Source organism: Mesoplodon mirus (genome assembly GCF_964341445.2).
Source record: "Mesoplodon mirus genome assembly, chromosome: 6".
Lineage (NCBI taxonomy): Eukaryota > Metazoa > Chordata > Mammalia > Artiodactyla > Ziphiidae > Mesoplodon > Mesoplodon mirus.
The window spans coordinates 15,392,471-15,416,581 of record NC_138982.1 but is presented as its reverse complement, the minus strand read 5'-3'; the positions used below and the strand labels follow the sequence as shown (position 1 = coordinate 15,416,581).

Here is a 24,111-nt window from a genome sequence, read left to right as displayed (position 1 = left end):
TATTTGAAAGTATACTTACACATACTAATAGAATGGTTTTTTGTGACTGGGTAGAGAAAACGGGGCAGATGAGACCAGGGACTAAGAGGAATTTATTTTATTGTGTTACACCCTTAATTTTCTCTGGTTACATGAACCTTTAATCCCTAATCCTCTTTTCAAAAATAAATTTAAAAAATAACTAAAAAAAAAAAAAAAAAAACTGTCACTGTTTGCAAATGACATGATACAATACACAGAGAATCCTAAAGATGCCACCAGAAAACTACTAGAGTTACTCAATGAATTTGGTAAAGTAGCAGGACACAAAATTAATGCAAAGAAATCTCTTGCATTCCTATACACTAATGATGCAAAATCTGAAAGAGAAATTAAGGAAACACTCTCATTTACCACTGCAACAAAAAGAATTAAATACCTAGGAATAAACCTACCTAAGGAGACAAAAAACCTGTATGCAGAAAACTATAAGACTCTGATGAAAGAAATTAAAGATGATACAAACAGATGGAGAGATATACCATGTTCTGGGATTGGAAGAATCAACATTGTGAAAATGACTATACTACCCCAAGCAATCTACAGATTCAATGCAATCCCTATCAAACTACCAATGGCATTTTTCACAGAACTAGAACAAAAAATTTCACAATTTGTATGGAAACACAAAAGACCCCGAATAGCCAAAGCAATCTTGAGAAAGAAAAACGGAGCTGGAGGAATCGGGCTCCCAGATTTCAGACTATACTACAAAGCTACAGTAATCAAGACAGTATGGTACTGGCACAAAAACAGATATACAGATCAATGGAACAGGATAGAAAGCACAGAGATAAACCCACACACACATGGTCACCTTATCTTTGAGAACGGAGGCAAGAATATACAATGGAGAAAAGACAGTCTCTTCAATAAGTGGTGCTGGGAAAACTGGACAGCTACATGTAAAAGAATGAAATTAGAACACTCCCTAACACCATACATAAAAATAAACTCAAAATGGATTAAAGACCCAATGTAAGGCCAGACACTATCAAACTCTTAGAGGAAAACATACGCAGAACACTCTATGACATAAATCACAGCAAGATCCTTTTTTGACCCACCTCCTAGAAAAATGGAAATAAAAACAAAAATAAACAAATGGGACCTAATGAAGCTTAAAAGCTTTTGCACAGCAAAGGAAACCATAAACAAGACGAAAAGACAACCCTCAGAATGAGAGAAAATATTTGCAAATGAAGCAACTGACAGAGGATTAATCTCCAAAATATACAAGCAGTTCATGTAGCTCAATATCAAAAAAACAAACAACCCAATCCAAACATGGGAAGAAGACCTAAACAGACATCCAAAGAAGATATACAGATTTCCAACAAACACATGAAAGGATGCTCCACATCACTAATCATTAGAGAAATGCAAATCAAAACTACAATGAGGCATAACCTCACACTGGTCATACCCAGCAACCCCACTACTGGGCATATACCCGGAGAAAATCATAATTCAAAAAGAGTCATTTACCACAACGTTCACTGCAGTATTATTTACAATAGCCAGGACATGGCAGCAACCTAAGTGTCCCTCAACAGATGAATGGATAAAGAAGATATGGCACATATATACAATGGAATATTACTCAGCCATAGAAAGAAACGAAATTGAGTTATTTGTAGTGAGGTGGATGGACCTAGAGTCTGTCATACAGAGTGAAGTAAGTCAGAAAGAGAAAAGCAAATACCGTATGCTATCACATATATATGGAATCTAAAAAAAAAGAAAAAAGAAAAGAAAAATTAGTTCTGAAGAACCTAGGGGTAGGACAGGAATAAAGATGCAGACATAGAGAATGGACTAGAGGACACAGGGAGGAGGAAGGGTAAGCTGGGATGAAGTGAGAGAGTGGCATGGACATATACACACTACCAAATGTAAAATAGATAGCTAGTAGGAAGCAGCAGCATAGCACAGGGAGATCAGTTCAGTGTTTGTGACCACCTAGAGGGGTGGGAGGGAGGGAGACATAAGAGGGAAGAGATATGGGGATATATGTATGCATATAGCTGATTCACTTTGTTATACAGCAGAAACTAACACAACATTGTAAAGCAATTATACTCCAATAAAGATGTTTAAAAAAAAGGTGTACATAATATATTTTTTTAATTTAAGTTTTGGAAATACAAACTAAGAAAACTTTCCTTGCTTTATTGATAGAGAAAGAATTTATGGGTGGGTTTTATAAACTTATGAGGTTTAGGTCTCTTTTTCGTGATGTAACTAACTCTTTTTTCACATCGATGTTTCCCTGAGTTGCTGAATTTGACTGACTTTTTACTGCACCTGAGGATGGATCAAGTGAGGTCGTTTGGTGGGAAGGACAGCCTATAGATCACAGGACATAGAGCAATGATTTTAAGTGACTCTACTAGAAACATTTCTAATTGTGTGGGGTAAAGTTATCTTTTTCATTTTGGTTTCAATGGACTGAATGACTTTTCACACTTACTATTGATGTGAAATAAGGTCAGAGAATGTTAACTAGATTCTTACGTAGATTGCTGGTTTGGGTTACATCTTGAGAATTAGTACTAATGCATTTGTTTGATTATCATGATAATTATACTCTTTCTCCCCATTTTCGGAAATTATTCCAGAGATAGGAGCATAATAAATTATGTTTAAGTTGAAAAATAAAAAAATTAGGACATGGAAAATATACAACTGTACTAAAGTACTCTTTTATCACTTCCTATTACTTTTATTACTTCTTATTACTGAGTTCACTTTTTTGGTTAGAATTTCAGAAATAAAATATCTAGCTTGAACTACAGTACTTGTAACACTGACTTGGAATAAGTTTTGTTATCGGGTGAGACTCATTTTGAAACTGCTTTGCCTTTCCTCAGGAAGGCAGTTGTCAACTTTGCTCACACTGCTTTTTACAATCACATTGTTTAAATTAAAAAAAAAAAGTTTCTATCATGAACAAGACAAACAGAAACATCTTTAATACAAAAGTGCTCTCTTTTAGAATGGTGGCGGGCAGGAGGAACGCTGCTGCTCATGAAATTAAAGCACACTCACTGTTAAAGTTTTTGAAACAGAAAAAAAAATTATTTCTCTCTGGAATCCCACTCTTAATGATTACTATGTTGCGACTTTACTTATTTTGAAGAGGTCTTTTCTTAACCAGTTCTCCTCTTTGACAGCAGCCTTAACAGAAGGTTTAATTCAATTCAGAAAGTAACAAATAGCTAAAAATTATGGAGCATTTATGACATCATGCTAAACACCTGACAGGTATTCACTTATTTAAACCTTATGACAATCCTATAAAGTCAGCCACTACTATCATCATCCTCATTTTACAGATTGACTGACTACAGAATAAAAATACTCCACTTGAAAATAACTTGCTCTAGTAAATGAGAACCAGGATTCTAATCCAGGCAGTCTGGCCTCAGATCCCTGGCTCTTAACCCATTGCGCTACACTGTCTCTCCTCCAATCTCATTTTCATAAGTAAACTGAAATTTAAGAGATGTTAGGTAATTTGCCCAAGGTCATGGAGCTACAGAGTGGTAGAACTGGAATTCAACCCAGACTGTAACTCCCATTGCTGGAGCTCTTAACTACTTTGCTATATAATCCAATCCATTCACACCACCAACCACTGGGTGCTTCTCTCCTAACTCTGCCCACTGACCCCCACAAACACCTACCAAGCAACGAAATCTCTAACAAATCCTTACAACAGAATCAAACATGCCCCTGCCAATTCTAAAGCTCCATGTTTCTAGATATGAACCTACATAATTGATAACTTCATATTTCCTTTAAGGGTTAAAGAAAAGAGAAACAATAAGAGATGAAAAGAGAATGAATTGCTAATTTAAAAAACCCAATAATCTAAAGTTCCAAGGAATAAATGCTATTAAAAGAAAATATGAAGGACTTCCCTGGTGGTCTAGCGGTTAAGACTCTGCACTTCCACTGCAGGGTGCACAGGTTCGATCCCTGGTCAAGGAACTAAGATCCTGCATGCCATGAGGCACAGCCAAAAAAAATTAAAATTAAAAAAAAAAAGAAAGAAAAGAAAATATGAAAGAACTAAATCTCCAAGGAAAAGCTATTAATCAACTCAAATATTTATTGAATTCCTACTGTGTAACTCTTACTAGGTACCAGAAACATAAAGCTTAGTAAGACACAGTCCTGCCTTCCAGGAACCCATGATCTAAGGGGCTTACTGACTTGTCAGCAACACACTATATAGTAGCATCTCCATATCCTCTTAAAACTCACCAACCAGTTGGATAAATACTGTTGTCAGGGAATTAACAGTCAAGTGGGAGAATTCAACTGCCAAAAATAAAATCATTTGGCATACCAATAGCATGACTGAAACTGACTTTATCTTTTCAAAAGCAACATCCTAATACCTGTCCAAAACAGAACTAGAATCAACCTGATATCCAACATACTTAAATTTTATTATTACAAACCCAGATTTCAGGGGTGTTCTTATTCAGCTAAAAGAAAGAGCTAATATTTTCTACCTCTTGACTCACTTCCTTTGAATGACTGTGTTACCACATCTAGTTCCTCTGCCTCAATTTTTAGTTCCCCCTTTTCCTAGTTACATGACTCCACAGCCCACTTCCCACCAGCTATCTCTGCATTCCTGTCAGCCTCTATCTTTAGTGACAACATAAAGACCAGATTTAAGCAGCTCTCAGGGATAGTTCCTTCACTAGATGACAACATACATTCCACACCTACCTGCCTGAGGCACAGGGAACACTGCTGGCAGGGACTGCTTATTCTTCTATATCTTTTTGTTTTGTATCTACGTTAAAAAATACAACTTGGGCAGTCACATACACTGCTCAAGGGAGTGAGTGAAAGATGATGAGAATGTTAATTATAAAGAAGATAACAAAGATACAACATTTACTATGTGTCAGATACTGTTCTAAGCAGTTTACCTTATTTAATCATCACTACAACACTCCAGTTTACAAATCAAAAAAACGGAGGTATTTATAGTGACTAAGTAATTTGATCCATATCACATAGCTAGTCCAGTTCCCAGAGCAGTCCACTGAAAATCATTTAACCCATCACATAGCTGAACCACAGAATAACAGTTCACTTCAGGTGAAAAAGAAAGAAGACAAGGAGTGGCAGATGTTAGAATCAACAGAGGATAAAAGAGAGAGAGAATGAAAGAAAACAAAGGAGAAAAGAGAAACAAGGAGAACTCCATTCCCTGTTTAGTCTATAAATCCTCTACCTCATTTCAAAAGTCATCCTAAGACTATTCCAAGGACTTCGGGGACAATTTAGAGAAGAGATCTGAATAGCAATGGACTCAGTCCTTTAAAGGTTCTACTTCCACTCCATCTCAAAAAGATCCAGACTATTCTAGAAAACTCTGATCAACCAGTTTCCTACTAAAGAGGGTAACAGGGGGTGAGAAATCTCATAGGGATTAGATGTGCTATGCCCTCAAAAAGCTATGGTATAGAAACCAGCCTGGCTCTCTCAAGTTCTACAATGATTCTAGGCCCTTCTACAAGAGCTACAGTATGAAAAAGCATGGCTGAGGACCACATTAAGCTTTGGTCAGCAACAATTCTGGCCCTTCTATTTCTCACCTAATGTCATTAAGCAAATCGCTTGCACCCAGAAAGAAAAACCAGTAAATCCTTTGCATAGCACCTAGAGTATAGGCGTACACACACACACATCACACATACAGATACAATTAATTCTTTTCTAACTTCACATAAATGAGAAATAGGAAATATATACACTTTCTAGTGTAGAGGACAGTAAGACAGTAGCCCAGAAAGGACTACAAAGGTTTTGAGGAGCAACCTTCTTCTCTAAAAACTCTGCTATCCACCATCAAACATAAGGCCATTATGCTGCCTGCATCTGCCTCACAAGATGCGGTGTTGTGCCAGGACCTTGCTTCAGACATACATCATGGGAGACTTACAGAGGAATACCCAAGCCCCAACTCTCCCATCCTTTCCCCAAGTTCAGAGGACTTGGCTTAAGTACCTACTGTTAAGGAATAAATGCTTGTGTCCACCCAAAATTCATATATTGAAGCCCTAAGGAAATGTGATCATCCTAGGAAGTGAGGTCTTCGGGAGGTAATTAGGTTTAGGTGAGGTTATGAGGGTGGAGTCACCATGATGGGATTTGTGTCCTTATAAGAAGAGAAAGATAGACCAGAGCTTCCTGCTTCTGTCACCATGTGAGGACACAGCAGCAAGGTGGCCATCTGTAAGCCAGGAAGAGGGCCTTCACCAAGAACCTAATCTGCTGGCACCTGGATCTCGGACTTCCCAGGCTCCAGAACTGACTGTATGGAGGAAATGTCTGAGGAAATGGTGAAATGAAAGAGATAATTTATGAACTTGGCTGAAAGGCTACACAATTGGTCTGCAAGTTTTTTCCAACTGTCACACACACACACACAAAGTCCAATATATTCACTGGAAAAAATTTGCATGTAAGTGGACCCACTCAGTTCAAACCTGTGTTGTTCAAGGGTCGACTGTATAAAGAAAACTCCAAGCTCAGAGTGGATCGATGGCAGAAAACCAGAGTGAACAGTCTGGATGGAAGCTAAGCTCTCAAGATTAAAAAGTCAAGATGGAAGGAAAAACTCATCAGGTTTTTGGTGACCCTCAGCAGAATTCGTCCAAATGGAAGCCTGTCCAGTAAGAAGAGCAAATCCACGGGTCTGTGACGAACCATTATACCAATTTCCATAGTGGCTGCACCATTTTATATTCACACCAACAATACCAAGGGTTCCAGTTTCTCCACATGTTTGTCAATACTTATTTTCTGGTTTTTGATAACAGACAGCCATCCTAATGGTTATGATATGATATCTCATTGTGGTTTTGATTTGCATTTCTCTAATAATTAGTGATTTGAACATTTTTTCTTGTGCTTACTGGCCATTTGTACATCTTCTTTGGAGAACTGTCTATTCAATTTTTTTGTCCATGTTTAAATCTAGTTGTTTATTTTTTGTTGTTGTTAAACAGTAGGAGTTCTTTATATATTCTAGATGTTACCCCCTAATTAGATATATGATTTGCAAATATTTTTTCCCATTCCGTGGGATTCCTCTTCACTCTCTTGATATGTTCTTTGAATGCACAAATGTTTTAAATTTTGATGTAGTCCAATTTATCTATGTTTTTCTTTTTTCACCTGTGCTTCTGGTGTTATATCCAAGAAATCATTGCCAAATCCAAATTCATGAAGTTTTTCCCATATGTCTTCTCCTAAGTGTTTTTTTAGTATTAGCTCAGCTCTTATGTTTAGGTCTTTGATTCACTTTAAGTTAATCTTTTGTATATGGTGTAAGGTAAGAGCTCAACTTCATTCTTTTGCATGTGAATATTCAATTTTCCTGGCACCATTTGCTGAAAACATATGGAACACGTTACAAATTTCCATGTCATACTTGTGCAGGGGCCATGCTAATCTTCTCTATATCATTCCAATTTTAGTTTATGTGCTGCCAAAATGAACATTAGATGTCTTTCAAAATTAAAATTATCTTTGGGATTTCTCAAAGAGCCCCTGGAAAATCACAATGATTTATACATTTATCTTATGAAAAGAGAGATGCCAGAAATATTTTAGGTTACTTTGATATACTTTATACTCCTGAACTAGCTCATCACTATATAAGGAATTCATGAGAATTATCAAATGAAAAGATAACTTCGTACAGATTAAATGTTATTCATATAAAATTTTCTGAGATTGTACATCGTGCAAAATAAACTGACAGGGTCAAGAGATTTGTTAATGCCTTTGCTGTCCATGATGTAATCTAAACCAAGGAAAAGTATTAATAAAACTCTTAAGAAAGGAAAAGAAAAGAGATAAGACCATTATGCTTCTCTTCTGACTCATTAATGCTAACTTTAGGTTGAAATTTTCTATGGACATCTTGTACAATTTTTTAAAATATCACTATCAAGGTCATTATAGATACACCAATTACCAAGAAAAACAGTAAGATTCTACATAAAACACACAGCATTTAAATATATGTGCTCATCAGCACTCAAGAAGCACACACTCTCAAGAGCAACAACATTTATCACGTACTTATCGTACATGAGATCTTATTAACATCAAGGAATAAAATAATGAGCAAGGTCCCCCACTTTAAAGTAATAGCTATGCACGTGCACCTGTATGTTTGTAAACACTTTGTAAGATTCCATTATTTTGTTATTGTATAACACTCCATCATTTAGGTCTTTTTAAAAACTTTTCTTTTAAGGGATGTTTTTAGACATGAATAAATTTTACTGTTTAAATTTACTTACTGCTAAAATGTCCGCTTCTACAGGCAGTAGGTTTAGGAATGCAAAGAGCTGGACAGTCAAGATGGTATAGACTTGTGTGGCCGACAGCATGAGCATCCCGATGGAGAGCAGCATCTCGCTATAAAGTCACCTGGAAGACAAGTAGATGAATAACAATAAATTCTGGTGCATTGTCCTTGAAAATAAGTTATTTGATATTAGTTCCTGATGTCCAAAAATATCTCTTAATTACAAACATGGATTAAGAGTAAAATGAAACTTGTATTTCAAAAGCATAATTGTTTACACAGATTTGGACATTTAGGTAAACACCCAGTGTTAGTCAATACCTACGTAACTCATGGTGACTAAGTTCTATGTTTTAGCCACAAAATAATGATCCTCCCACAGTTCTCAGTTTATAGTACAGCTTGTCTACCAACTCAATTATGGGACAAGCAAGATTTCAATCAAAATAATGATTAAAAAATGCACAAGCACCTTTGATTTAAAATTTTTTACAAAGAATTTTATAATTTGTAAATTTACTTTTTATTTATTCTTGAATATTGTACCCACATTAGAGAGTACTTTTTTAAACTGGCCGTTTATTATAAAGTAATACTTCTTGCCCTTTTCCTCCTAGCAATATATCCATACCTTTTTGCCTCTCTACATCCCAATGGCGATAGTGCAGCTACCTCTCCCAACCTCATCCAGTTCTCTACGTGAATCCCTATCTATCTTACAGCAAAAAGGTACCATGAAAGAACTCAATGTTAACCAAATAAGTAACAAAATTCTCATTGGTAAGCCTCAACCAATTGTATAACATACTTCTTAAATGGTGAGGATGAAGTTTACAAAGACAAGAGCCTTTATAATGAATTATTTCATTAAATACCACAAATTCATGTAATAGCAATTTTGATGATGATTGCTGTCGGTAAAGCTCTGGACTTAGAGACTACCAGAGAGACTCACAATGACTCTTTGACACACACTGAAAGAGAGATACCCTTGAATAATTTTTGAACTGCCATCTTACAAAGCCATTAATAACAGAGATGAAATAAAGGTAAATAAAGATAAAATACGTTAAACATATAGATTTATCCCAGAGACAGAAAGTAAATTAGTGGTTGCCTGGGGATGGGAGTAAGAATCATGGAGAGAGGGGGGACAAATAGAAATGGGAATGGCTACTCATGGAAATGGGGTTTCTTTTCGGGATGATGAAAATGTTCTAAAATTAGATTGCGCCGATGATTGCACAACTCTATAAATAAATTAAAAATCACTGCACTTTTTACTTTAAATGGGTAAATTTTATGGTGTATCGTATCTCAATAAAGCTGTTTTTAAAATGCATAGATTTGTTGGTATTAGTTTCTTAGGTAAAATACATTTTATAATATAGCTCTCTTGAGAAAAGATTTAACACAGCAGGACTGAGACTGCTATCCTTAGAAAGGCCTGCTTGCAAGGCTGGCCTTCGCTGGCATCTGAGAACTGAAGATTTCAGGAGGGTTCCCATCGTTCTCTGGTAAGAACAAGCTCACTGTGCCTAAATTCTGCAAACAATGTGGTTTATGTTGAATACCTACTTTCTTTCTGGGAGTCTGAAATTTTGGTATGTGCTAGGTGGAGGGTGCCTACCTGAATAGCCCCCAATATAAACCCTGGGCACTGAATCTCTAATGAGCTCCCCTGGTAGACATTTCACATGTGTCATCATAACTCACTGCTGAGAAATTAAGCATATCCCCTGCGACTCCACTGAGAGAGACTCTTAAAAGCTCACACCTGGTTTTCTCTGGATTTTACCCCATGTGTCTTTTCCCTTTGCCAACTCTGCTTTGTATCCTTTCACTGTAATAAATCATAGTCATGAGTACAATCATATGCTGAGTCCTGTAAGTCCTTCTAGTGAATCACTGAACTTGGGGGTGGTCTTGGGGACCCCCATCATAACCACATTATACAATTTCTAGGCAGAAATCATACCATAAAAACATATAAATCCTTATAAAATAAGGTATATTTGCTACTAAATTTTGCTAGAAAAAATAAATACACAGTATATTGACCACTGACCTGTTTGGGAAACTTAACCTGAATAAGAACTATGACTTCCCTTGTAAAGTTTTGGAATTCCCAGCTAACTTTAGGGGAGCGAGATGAACTGAGAGTTTAGAGGTGAAATAACTCTTAAGAATAGAAATGATAATAATCACAACAACTATAACTGACCACTTACTAACCAGGCATTGCTTTAAGCATGTTATTGAATTTAAGTCATCTAATCCTAACAACACCCTATGAGGTAGCATTTCATGGTTGGGGAAAACTTAGGCCCTATTAGGGAACTTGTCCGAGATCAAATAATGAATAATAGCAGAGCCAGTATTCAAACCCAGGCAATCTGCCTCTGAAGTCTACATGCTAAAAAGCCCAAATGAAAATAGCATCAATATCCAAGGTTGATGTCCAAAAGGTAGAGTAATGGACCTATGCTTACACAGGTACTCAAAGGGCTTCAAACCAATGTTCATGGCACAGCAGCCACTGGAGTATTTACTTCTTTTGCTGTGTGTGTGTGTGTGTGTGTGTGTGTGTGTGTGTGTGTGTGTGTGTACTTAATAATATGCAGTGGGTTTTGGTTATACTTTTTATTGCCTTTTTTAAAATAACACATTCAGGACTTTTTAAAGTCTCTATTTACAAAACTAATTCTTGTTCATTGTAGAAAATGTGTGAAAAATTAAAATCACTCATAATCACCAAATAAAAGAATAACCAGTGTTCATATTTTGATGTATAACCTCCCATTCTTTTAGTTACGTGTAAATTCAAATATATATTTAGCAAAACTGGGATACACTATACATGTTGTTTTGTTAACTATTCTCTTCACTTACTATATTATGAATATTTTCCTAATTCATTACTATATTTGAAAAAATTAAAACTTTCAAACCCTGTACAATAACATCCCCTCAGGAACCCTTACAGACAGCAGTCCATGAGACCCGCTAGGGCTTCCACCCCTTTCAAACACTACTTTTTAAAAAAATCTATCTCATATACTGGGTTCCCATATATGACTTTGATATACAAAATGAAAACTACTGGTCTAAAACAGGATGTATAATGACCACATGATATTCCGTATAAATGTTCTATAATGGATTTAATGGAATCCCTATTGTTGGAGGCTGAATTTGCTTCTTCTTATAAACTCTGCAATAAATATTCTTATAGTTAAACCTTACAGGTACATCCTTAATTTTTTTAGATTAAAGTCACAGAAGTGAGTGGTAGTAGTATAACTGTGGTAAGAAATACGAGATCTAGTATTAGACAGACCTAAGTTTACATCTCAGCACTGCCACATGCTAACAGTGTGATTCTGAGGCAAAATTATTAAATTGCTTCATCTGTAAAAGGAGATTATTTAGGATTTAAAAGACAACTGTGGTGAATAAATACAAAAAGGCATATAAGGACTTAACACAACAGTGAAATACAGGAGGAAAAGAGTTTGGGTGGTGATGCCAGTTGATGAGAGAGAAAATACAGAAAGAGAACTACAGTTAGTGGAAGTGAGAGCAATTCGGGAATTTTTTCACTTAACGTTTATAAAACATTCTAGTGGACATGTAAACAGTGATAAATAGAAGTCAGGAGCTCTACCCAAGGCATAAGAGAGATTTAGGAATCATCAACAAACAGGTGATAACTAAATTGATCTTAATGTAAAATAAAAATTAAAAAGAGAAGAGGGCTAAAGAAAACTCTGAATATCTAAATTTAGGTAGAAAGAGAAAGCAGAGAAAAGAAAGAGAGAAAGAGATTGATTTCACAAAAGACTAGAAAAAAACAACTTTAAAATGAATGTGGGGGAAGGAAGGCAGTTAGTCAACAGAAGTAAATGTTGGAGAAGAGGCAAAAAGGTCTACAATTTTCACATTTTAAGAATCTGTCCAGGGAATTCCCTCGCGGTCAGTGGTCAGGACTCCACACTTTCACTGCCGAGGGCCCAGGTTTGATCACTGGTCGGGGAACTAAGATCCCACATGCCGCGCAGTGTGGCCAAAAACAAAAATTGTTTAAAAAAAAAAAGAGTCTGTCCAAACTAAACAATTTAAGTTTCCAGTAATCGAACAGGTGCCCTTGCTCTTGCTCTGATCAACTCACTGTTTCAAGAATGCACCCTGCTGTTGCCAGCACTAAATTTTTATTCGTGTATTATCCAGAAACTAAAATATACTCTACCTACAAAGAAAAATTTAGGGAAAAACTATGAATCCTATAAAATCCCATGCAAAATTTTATGTATGTATAGATACATGCAGTTTCTTGAAAAAGGTCCATGTTTGTTAATGCAGTCTCCAAAAAAAGCACAATAGGGTTTTTTTGTTGTTAAATCTTCCCTTCTCCAAGAAGTTTTCTGGAAGGAAAGGTTAACAAGCTTAAATCCTTTGTTACTTTCTCCCAGCACTTAAACTACTGGGTTGGGATAAATATAGACTGTCAACTGTATCACTAGGCAACATTATTTATTGTAAAAATGACTTTCTAATTGGTGAAAACTGTAAAGACTGTATGTAGGTTACCTGTAAAAATCCTTGAGAGACACCAAACAGGTTTCTAGAGATGTATCCATTGCCACCATCTCTGATCATACCTAATTTTGCCTTCTATTTGACAAAATTCTACTACTAATTATAAACAAACATTGTATCTGAAATTAGCTACTTGACTCTGTCTAAAGGGTTTTCCAACTGGCAAATTCTCATTCTACTTTTCATCAGTCTATATCACCCAAGATGTATTCTTGCCAAAATTATTTTAACCCAGTTCTAACGAGCCTTTAGCTCTAACTTCAAGTTTACAAGCAATACATGGAATAGAATTAAATAAGTAAAATAAGATGGATGCGTTACTTGAGGGCATTGCACCAATTTCTATAAAATTAAATGGAATAAACAGAACAGTGTAAGGGGACAGAATGGGAGAACAGCATGAGACTGTTGTACATTAAAAGAGATAAAAAACATTACATCCAAATGCCAAACACAGGTTCAAGCAAACCAACAATAAAAATACAATTTAGGAACAAGAGGGACAATGTGAATGTAGTCTAGATATTAGATAACTTTTTAAAAATAATTGTTGATTTCCTTAGGTATGATGACAGTATTGTGGTCATATGAGAAAGTCCCTATTTCTAGACTGCCTACTGAAATGCTTAGGAATGAAATGTCATGATATCTGTAATTTACTTTAAAATTCTCCAGCCAAAAAAAATAAATAAACCAAAACACTAATCAACGTTAAATCTAGGAGAAGATTATATTGAGGTGCATTATACTATTTCTCTACTTTCTCTACTTTTCTATATGTTTGATAATTTGTATAATAAGTTTTATTAATTCAGTGAATAAATAACTGTTTTAACTCTTCAGTGACCTTTTTTAGAAGGCCTTCAGTCTCATTTTTTTTAATATGGTATAATACACACAACATAAAATTTACCATTTTAAACATTTTTAAGTGTAAAGTTTAGGTTAGTGACATTAACTACATTCAAATGGTTGTGCAACCATCACCACCATCCAGAACTTTTTCCTCTTCCCAAAGTGAAACTCTGTACCCATTAAATACTGATTTCCCATTCCCCCTCCCCCTAGCCTCCAAGCAACCACTATTCTACTTTCTATCTCTATGAATTTGACTACTCTACATCAGGTAACTGAAATAAGTGGAATCACTTCATGTCTATTTATGTCTGGCTTATTTCACTTAGCATGTCTTTAAGATTTGTCCATGGGCTTCCCTGGTGGTGCAGTGATTGAGAGTCAGCCTGCCGATGCAGACATGGGTTCATGCCCCGGTCCGGGAAGATCCCACATACTGCGGAGCGGCTGGGCCTGTGAGCCACGGCCGCTGAGCCTGCGTGTCCGGAGCCTGTGCTCCGCAACGGGAAAGGCCGCAAAAGTGAGAGGCCCGTGTACTGCAAAAAAAAAAAAAAAAAAAAAAAAGATTCATCCACATTGTAGAATATGTCAGAATTTCCTTCTCTTTTCAGGCTGAATAATATTCCATTATATGTATTTACATTTTGTTTATCCATTTATCCATCAATGGATGCTTTGGTTGCTGCCACCTTTTGACTACTGTGAACAATGCTGCTTTGAACATGGGTGTACAAATACCTGAGTCCCTGCTTCTTTTGGGTATATATCCAGAAGTGAAATTGCTGGATTATATGGTAATTCTATATTCAATTTATTTGAGGAATCACATACCATTTTCCACAACAGCTGCACCATTTTACACTCCCACCAGCAATACATAAGGGTTCCAATTTCTTCATATCCTTGACAACACTTATTTTCTGTTTGATAACAGCCACAGTAATGGATACAAAGTGGTATCTCATTGTGGCTTTGATTTGCACTTCGCTAATGATTAGTGATGCTGACCTCTTTTCATATGCTTATTAGCCTTCTGTATATCTTCATTGGAGAAATAATTATTCAAATCCATTGCCCATTTTTTAAATTGAAGTATAGCTGATTTACACTGTTGTTAGTTTCTAGTACAGCAAAGTGATTCGGATATATGTGTGTGTGTGTGTGTGTGTGTGTGTGTATATTCTTTTTCAGATTATTTTACATTATAGGTTATTACAAGATAGTGAATATAGTTTGCTGTATAGCCCTATACCATAGGACCTTGTTGTTTATCTATGTTATATATAGTAGTGTGTGTATGTTGATCCCAAACTCCTAAGTTATCGCTCCCCCTCTACCTTTCCCTTTTGGTAACCATAAGTTTGTTTTCTATGTCTTTGAGTCTATTTCTGTTTTGTAAATAAGTTCATTTGTATCATTTTGTTTTTTAGATTCCACATATAAGTGATATCATATGATATTTGTCTTTCTATGACTTACTTCACTTAGTATGATAATCTCTAGGTCCATCCATGTTGCTGCAAATGGCATTATTTCATTCTTTTTCTGGCTGAGTAATATTCCATTGTGTGTGTGTGTGTGTGTGTGTGTGTGTGTGTGTGTATACACACACATATATATACACACCACATCTTCATTATCCATTCATCTGTCGATGACACTTAGGTTGCTTCCATGTCTTGTCCTTTGCCCATTTTTAATCGGGTGGTGGTTGTTGAGTTTTGAAAGTTCTTTATATATTCTGCATATATTTTTCCCTTATGATATACATGATTGAAATATATTTTCACCAATTCCATGGGTTGTCTTTTCACTCTGCATAGTGTCCTTTGATACCCAAGTTTTTAATTTTGAGGAACCAACTCTTGATCTTGTTAATTTTCTACTGGCCTTGTGAATCTGAGAACCTCAGGGCTGGGGCTGGGACATGTGGTTATCCATATGGCTTAAGAGCACAGATGCCAGTTACTCATCTAATGCTGTTCTGGTAGTTGCAAAATTTAAAAACTTCCCCAAGCAGCAGAGTAATCCTAACCTCACATTTAAGTTTGTGACAATACCATGCAACTCATCTACACAAAACTATATTCTAAACTTCATTTTACAGACGGGGATGCATTTAGTAAGTGTTTAAGACCAACATTACTTTCAGGAATTTGCTTTCTAAATAATCTTTAATTCTGAAGATGACTCACATTCTGACATCAACTAGTTCAGTACCAAATAACACTCATAAAACAGCTAACCATCACCATAAGAAAGCCTCTGAATAAGCTGATATTCCATTGGTTCTCAAGCTACTCTTGTGTATCACTGGGATTTCAAAAACTTGACCAAAATGCCCCACTGCTAAAATAATGGTAATCTTTTCCTAATTTGAAAAAAGATTTAATAGGTAGTAATTTCAATTTATTTTTCTCCATAAATGTATCTTATACTACAAAACACATCAAAAAGATATGTACTATAGAAAGCACTAACAGAAAAAATACCTGAACAGCTAGTTAACTATTTTAGTGTAAAATTTATAATAGCCAAATCACATTGCATTAAATAGACGGGTTTTTTTATTTTACAAATGTGCTCATGGTCATGTATGTTTATAACATATATATGGTACTATAAAATTTCCTCCAAAACAGTGTTCTCAATTCATACAAGTGAATATATCAATAACTTCATAGTATTCCTTAAAAAGCATCATGACTTCCAAGAGTTCAACTGAGAACTACTAATATATACTATAGTTAAGTTTCCATAAAGCATTGTTTTTAATGCTTTTAATGAAACGGTTGAGAGACTGTCATGAGGAAAAGTGAAAAAAACGAAAACAGGGCTTAACTTTTTAAGCAAAAATAAGATACCCAATAGTTCTTTGCAAGGAAACTGAAGGTTGCCCAGCTAATTTCTCTAACATGAAGCCATCTAAACTAAAAGCAAGCCTCATCTAAGATGTTTTACTTTTACTGTCAACCAACTTTTTTCAGATTCTGCGACAATTTGATCTTTCCAACAAATGAAACAAAATAAGCAAAATTTTAATTTTAAAAGGTTAGTAAACAGGTTTCTCCAAAACATCAATTCTTTCCAACCTCTGAGACTCATACAAACTATTCCCAATGTTTAGTGTGTACCCTGATCCCAAAACCAGACAAGGACAACACACACGCAAAAAAAATTATAGGCCAGTATCTCTGATGAACATAGATGCAAAATCCTCAACAAAATACTAGCAAACTGAATACAACAACACTTTAAAGGATAATCATAATCAAGTAGAATTTATTTCAGGGATGCAAGGATAGTTCAACATTCACAAATCAATGTGATACATGACATTAACAAATGAAAGATAAAAATCATTTGATCATTTCAACAGATGCAGAAAAAGCATTTGACAAGATTCAACACTCATTTATGTAAAAACTCTCAATAAAATGGGTATAGAAGCAATGTACCTCAACATAATAAAGGTCATATACAACAAACCCACAACTAACATCGCACTCAACAGTGAAAAACTGAAAGCTATCCCTCTAAATTGAGGAATAAGACAAGGATGCCCACTCTTGCCACTCTTATTCAACATCTCATTGAAGTCCTAGCCAGAGCAATTAGGCAAGAAGAAGAAATAAAAGGCATCCAAATTGGAAGAAGTAAAACTGTCACTATTTGCAGATGACATGCTTTTATATATAAAAAACCCTAGGGGACTCCCCTGGCAGTCCAGTGGTTAAGACTTCAGCTTCCAATGCAGGGGGTGCAGGTTCAATCCTGGTCGGGGAGCTAAGATCCCACATGCCTCGCGGCCAAAAAACCAAATCATAAAACAGAAGCCATATTGTAACAAATTCAATAAAGACTTAAACAATGGTCCACATAAAAAAAAAAAGAATCTTAAAAAAAATACCCTAAAGACTGCAACAGAAAACTATTAGAAATAATGAAAAAATACAGTAAAGTTGCAGAGTACAAAATTAATATGCAAAAATCTACTGCATTTGTATACACTAAAAACAAATTAGCAGAGAGAAATTAAGAGAACAATCCAATTTACAATCACAACAAAAAGAATAAGATACCTAGGAATAAATTTAACCAAGAAAGTGAAAGACCTGTACACTGAAAAACACTGTTGAATGAAACTGCAGACACAAAGAAATGAAAATATATTCCATGCTCATGGACTGAAAGAATTAACATTGTTAAAAGGTTCATATTATCTAAAGCAGTCTACAGATTCAATGCAATGTCTATCAAAATCCCAAGGACATTTTTCACAGAAATAGAACAAAAAATCCTAAAATTATATGTAACTACAAAAGACCACAAATAGCCAAAGCAATCCTAAGTAAAAGAACAAAGCTGGAGAAACCACGCTCCCTAATTTCACATTATAATTCAAAGCTATAGTAACCAAACAGCATAGTACTGACAGAAAAACAGACAGAGATTAATGGAACACAGCTGAGAGCCCAAGAACAAATCCATACCTACATGGATAATTAATTTGTGACAAAGGAGCAGAGAACCACAATGGAGAAAGGATCGTCTCTTCAATAAATGTTGGGAAAACCAGACAGTCATATGGTAAAAAATGAAACTAGACCACTATCCCATACCATACACAAAAATCAACTCAAAATAGATTAAAGACTTCATGTAAGACTTAAAACCATAAAACTCAACAGAAGAAACCATAGGCAGTGCACTCTTTAATATCACCCTTAGCAATATGTTTCTGAGTATGTCTCCTCAGGCAAAGGAAACAAACAAAAACAAATGGGGCTACATCAAACTAAAAAACTTCTGCACAGCAAAGGAAATCACCTATAAAATGAAAAGACAACCTACTGAATGGGAAAAGGTATTTGCAAATCATACGTCTGATAAGGGGTTACTATACAAAATATATAAAGAACTCATAAAACTCAAGAGCAAAAAAACAAACAACCCAATGTAAAAATGAGCACAGGACTTGAAAAGTCAATTTTCCAAAGAGGACACACAGATGGACAAAAGGCACTGAAAAGATAATCAACATCACTATTACGGAAGTGCAAATCAAAACCACAATGAGGAGACTAGGAACCAAGATGGCGGAGTAAAAGGATGTGCTCTCACTCCCTCTTTGGAGAACACCAGAATCACAACTAGCTGCTGGACAATCACTGACAGAAAGACACTGGAACTCACCAAAAAAGTTACCCCACATCCAAAGACAAAGGAGAAGCCACAATGAGATGGTAGGAGGGGCGCAATCACAGTAAAATCAAATCCCGTAACTGCTGGGTGGGTAACTCACAGACTGCAGAACACTTATACCACAGAAGTCCATGCACTGGAGTGAAGGTTCTGAGCCCCATATCCAGCTTCCCAACCTGGGGGTTCAGCAATGGGAAGAGGAATTCCTAGAGAATCAGACTTTGAAGCCTAGTGGGATTTGACTGCAGGACTTTGACAAGACTGGAGGAAACAGAGACTCCACTCTTGGAGGGCACACACACTGTGCATATCGGGACCCAGCAGAAGGAGCAGTGACCTCAGGGGAGAATGAACCGGACCTACCTGCTAGTGTTGGAGGGTCTCCTGAAGAGGCAGGCGGTGGCTGTGGCTCACCTTGGGGACAAGGACACTGGCAGCAGAAGTTCTGGGAAGTACTCCTTGGCGTGAGCCCTCCCAGAGTCTGTCATTAGCCCCACCAAAGAGCCCAGGTGGGCTCCAGTGTTGGGTTGCCTCAGGCCAAACAACAAACAGGGAGGGAAGCCAGCCTCACCCATCAGCAGTCAAGTGGATTAAAGTTTTACTGAGCTCTGCCTACCAGAGCAACAATCAGCTCTACCCACCCACCAGACCGGCCCATCAGGAGACTTGCATAACCCTCTTAGATAGCCTCATCCACCAGAGGGAAGACAGCAGAAGCAAGAAGAACTACAATCTTGCAGCCTACGGAACAAAAACCACATTCACAGAAAGACAGACAAGATGAAAAGGCAGAGGGCTATGTACCAGATGAAGGAACAAGATAAAACCCCAGAAAAACAACTAAATGAAGTGGAGATAGGAAACCTTCCAGAAAAAGAATTCAGAAAAATGATAGTGAAGATAATCCAGGACCTCAGAAAAAGAACAGAGGCAAAGATGGAGAAGATGCAAGAAATGTTGAACAAAGACCTACAAGAATTAAAGAACAAACCAAAAGAGATGAACAATACAATAACTGAAATGAAAACTACACTGGAAGGAATCGATAGCAGAATAACTGAGGCAGAAGAACAGATAAGTGACCTGGAAGACAAAATGGTGGGATTCACTGCTGAGGAACAGAATAAAGAAAAAAGAATGAAAAGAAATGAAGACAGCCTAAGAGACCTCTGGGACAACATTAAACACAACAACATTCACATTATAGGGGTGCCAGGAGGAGAAGAGAGAGAGAAAGGACCAGAGAAAATATTTGAAGAGATTACAGTCGAAAACTTCCTTAACATGGGATAGGAAATAGCCACCCAAGTCCGGCAAGCACAGCGAGTCCTATATAGGATAAACTCAAGGAGAAACATGCCGAGACACATCGTAATCAAATTGGCAAAAATTAAAGACAAAGAAAAATTATTGAAAGCAGCAAGGGAAAAATGACAAATAACATACAAGGGAACTCCCATAAGGTTAACAGCTGATTTCTCAGCAGAAACACTACAAGCCAGAAGGCAGTGGCATGATATACTTAAAGTGATGAAAGGGAAGAACCTACAACCAAGATCACTCTACCCGGAAAGAATCTCATTCAGATTCGATGCAAAAATCAAAAGCTTTACAGACCGGTAAAAGCTAAGAGAATTCAGCACCACCAAACCAGCTTTACAATGAATGCTAAAGGAACTTCTCTAAGTGGGAAACACAAGAGAAGAAAAGGACCTACAAAAACAAACCCAAAACAATTAAGAAAATGGTCATGGGAACATACATATCGATAATTACCTTAAACATGAATGGATTAAATGCTCCAACCAAAAGACACAGGGTCACCGAATGAAAACAAAAACAAGACCCACCTATATGCTGCCTATAAGAGACCCACTTCAGACCTAGGGACACATACAGACTTAAAGTGAGGGGATGGAAAAAGATATTCCAACCAAATAGAAATCAAAAACTGGAGCAGCAATACTCAGATAAAATAGACTTGAAAATAAAGAATGTTACAAGAGACAAGGAAGAACACTACATAATGATCAAGGGATCAATCCAAGTAGAAGATATAACAATTATAAATATATATGCATCCAACATAGGAGCACCTCAATACATAAGGCAACTGCTAACAGCTATAAAAGAGGAAATCGACAGTAACACAATAATAGTGGGGGACTTTAACACCTCCCTTACAGCAATGGACAGATAATCCAAAATGAAAATAAATAAGGAAACAGAAGCTTTAAATGACGCAACAGACCAAATAGATTTAATTGATATTTACAGGACATTCCATTCAAAAACAGCAGATTACACTTTCTTCTCAAGTATGCATGGAACATTCTCCAGGATAGATCCCATCTTGGGTCACAAATCAAGCCTCAGTAAATTTAAGAAAACTGAAATCATATCAAGCATCTTTTCTGACCACAACGCTATGAGATTAGAAATGAAATACAGCAAAAAAAAAAGTAAAAAACACAAACACATGGAGGCTAAACAATACATTACTAAATAACCAAGAGATCACTGAAGAAGGCAAAGAGGAAATCAATAAATATCTAGAGACAAATAACAATGAAAACATGAGGATCCAAAACCTATGGGATGCAGCAAAAGCAGTTCTAAGAGGGAAGTTTATAGCTATATAATCCTACCTCAAGAAACAAGAAAAATCTCAAATAAACAATCTAACCTTACACCTAAAGGAATTAGAGAAAGAAGAACAAACAAAACCCAAAGTTAGCAGAAGGAAAGAAATCATAAAGACCAGAGCAGAAATAAATGATACAGAAACAAAGAAAACAATAGCAAAGATCAATAAAACTAAAAGCTTGTTTTTTGAGAAGAAAAATAAAATTGATACACCATTAGCCAGACTCATCAAGAAAAAGAGGGAGAGGACTCAAATCAATAAAATTAGAAATGAAAAAGGAGAAGTTACAACAGACACCGCAGAAATACAAAGCATCCTAAGACACTACTACAAGCAATTCTATGACAATAAAATGGACAACCTGGAAGAAATGGACAAATTCTTAGAAAGGTATAACCTTCCAAGACTGAACCAGGAAGAAATAGAAAATACAAACAGACCAATCACAAGTAATGAAATTGAAACTGTGACTGAAAATCTTCCAACAAACAAAAGTCCAGGACCAGATGGCTTCACAGGTGAATTCTATCAAACATTTACAGAAGAGCTAACACCCATCCTTTTCAAACTCTTCCAAAAAACTGCAGAGGAAGGAACACTCCCAAACTCATTCTATGAGGCCACCATCACCCTGATACTAAAACCAGACAAAGATATTACAAAAAAAGAAAATTACAGACCAATATCATTGATGAATAGAGATGCAAAAATCCTCAACAAAATACTAGCAAACAGAATCCAACAACACATTAAAAGGATCATACACCACGATCAAGTGGGATTTATCCCAGGGATGCAAGGATTCTTCAATATACGCAAATCAATCAATGTGAAAAACCATATTAACAAATTGAAGAATAAAAACCATATGATCATCTCAATAGATGCAGAAAAAGCTTCTGGCACAATTCAACACCAATTTATGATAAAAACTCTCCAGAAAGTGGGCATAAAGGGAACCTACCTCAACATAATAAAGGCCATATACAACAAACCCACAGCAAACATCATCCTCAATGGTGAAAACCTGAAAGCATTTCCTCTAAGATCAGGAACAAGACAAGGATGTCCACTCTCACCACTATTATTCAACATAGTTTTGGAAGTCCTAGCCATGGCAAGAAAAAGAAATAAAAGCAATACAAATTGGAAAAGAAGAAGTAAAGCTGTCACTGCTTGCAGATGACATCATACTATACATAGAGAATCCTAAAGATGCTACCAGAAAACTACTAGAGCTAATCAATGAATCTGGTAAATTTGCAGGATACAAAATTAATGCACAGAAAACCCTTGCATTCCTATACACCAATGATGAAGAATCTGAACGAGAAATTAAGGAAACACTCCCATTTACCACTGCAACAAAAAGAATAAAATACCTAGGAATAAACCTACCTAGGGAGACAAAAGACACATATGCAGAAACCTATAAGACACTGATGAAAGAAATTAAAGATGATACCAACAGATGGAGAGATATACCATGTTCTTGGATTGGAAGAATCAATACTGTGAAAATAACTATATTAGCCAAAGCAATCTACAGATTCAATGCCATCCCTATAAAATTACCAATGGCATTTTTTATGGAACTGGAACAAACAATCTTAAAATTTGTATGGAGACACAAAAGACCCCGAATAGCCAAAGCAGTCTTGAGGGAAAAAAACGGAGCTGGGGGAATCAGACTCCCTGACTTCAGACTGTACTACAAAGCTACAATAATCAAGACAACATGGTACTGGCACAAAAACAGAAACACAGATCAATAGAACAGGATAGAAAGCCCAGAGATAAACCCACGCACCTACGGTCAATTCATCTATGACAAAGGAGGCAAGGCTATACAATGGAGAAAAGACAGTCTCTTCAATAATGGTGCTGGTAAAACTGGACAGCTACATGTAAAAGAATGAAATTAGAACACTCTCTAACACCATACACAAAAATAAACTCAAAATGGATTTGAGACCTAAATGTAAGACCGGACACTATAAAACTCTTAGAGGAAAACATAGGAAGAACACTCTTTGACGTAAATCACAGCAAGATCCTTTTTTGATCCACCTCCTAGAAAAATGGAAATAAAAACAAAAATAAACAAATGGGATCTAATGAAACTTGAAAGCTTTTGCACAGCAAAGGAAACCATAAACAAGACGAAAAGACAACCCTCAGAATGGGAGAAAATATTTGCAAATGAATCAACAGACAAAGGATTAATCTCCAAAATATATAAACAGCTCATGCAGCTCAATATTAAAGAAACAAACAACCCAATCCAAAAATGGGCAGAAGACTTAAATAGACATTTCTCCAAAGAAGACATACAGATGGCCAAGAAGCACATGAAAAGGTGCTCAACATCACTAGTAATTAGAGAAATGCAAATCAAAACTACAGTGAA

The 24,111-nt window shown here is 36.2% G+C and overlaps 1 protein-coding gene across 4 annotated transcripts in view; it reads right to left on the bottom strand.

The window, feature by feature from the left end:
* The window catches only part of RNF13 (ring finger protein 13), a 230,767-nt gene that overhangs the window by 114,496 nt on the left and 92,160 nt on the right, over positions 1 to 24,111 (bottom strand). For 3 of the 4 annotated variants that reach the window (XM_082625551.1, XM_082625552.1, XM_082625550.1), the window contains exon 2: positions 8,388 to 8,517. In XM_082625551.1, the coding sequence (XP_082481677.1) occupies positions 8,388 to 8,501 (114 nt within the window). In that variant the 5' untranslated portion in view covers positions 8,502 to 8,517. Of the gene's footprint in view, positions 1 to 8,387; positions 8,518 to 14,143; positions 14,211 to 24,111 lie in introns of those variants that run through there. The other variant, XM_082625553.1, reaches the window with a different exon arrangement.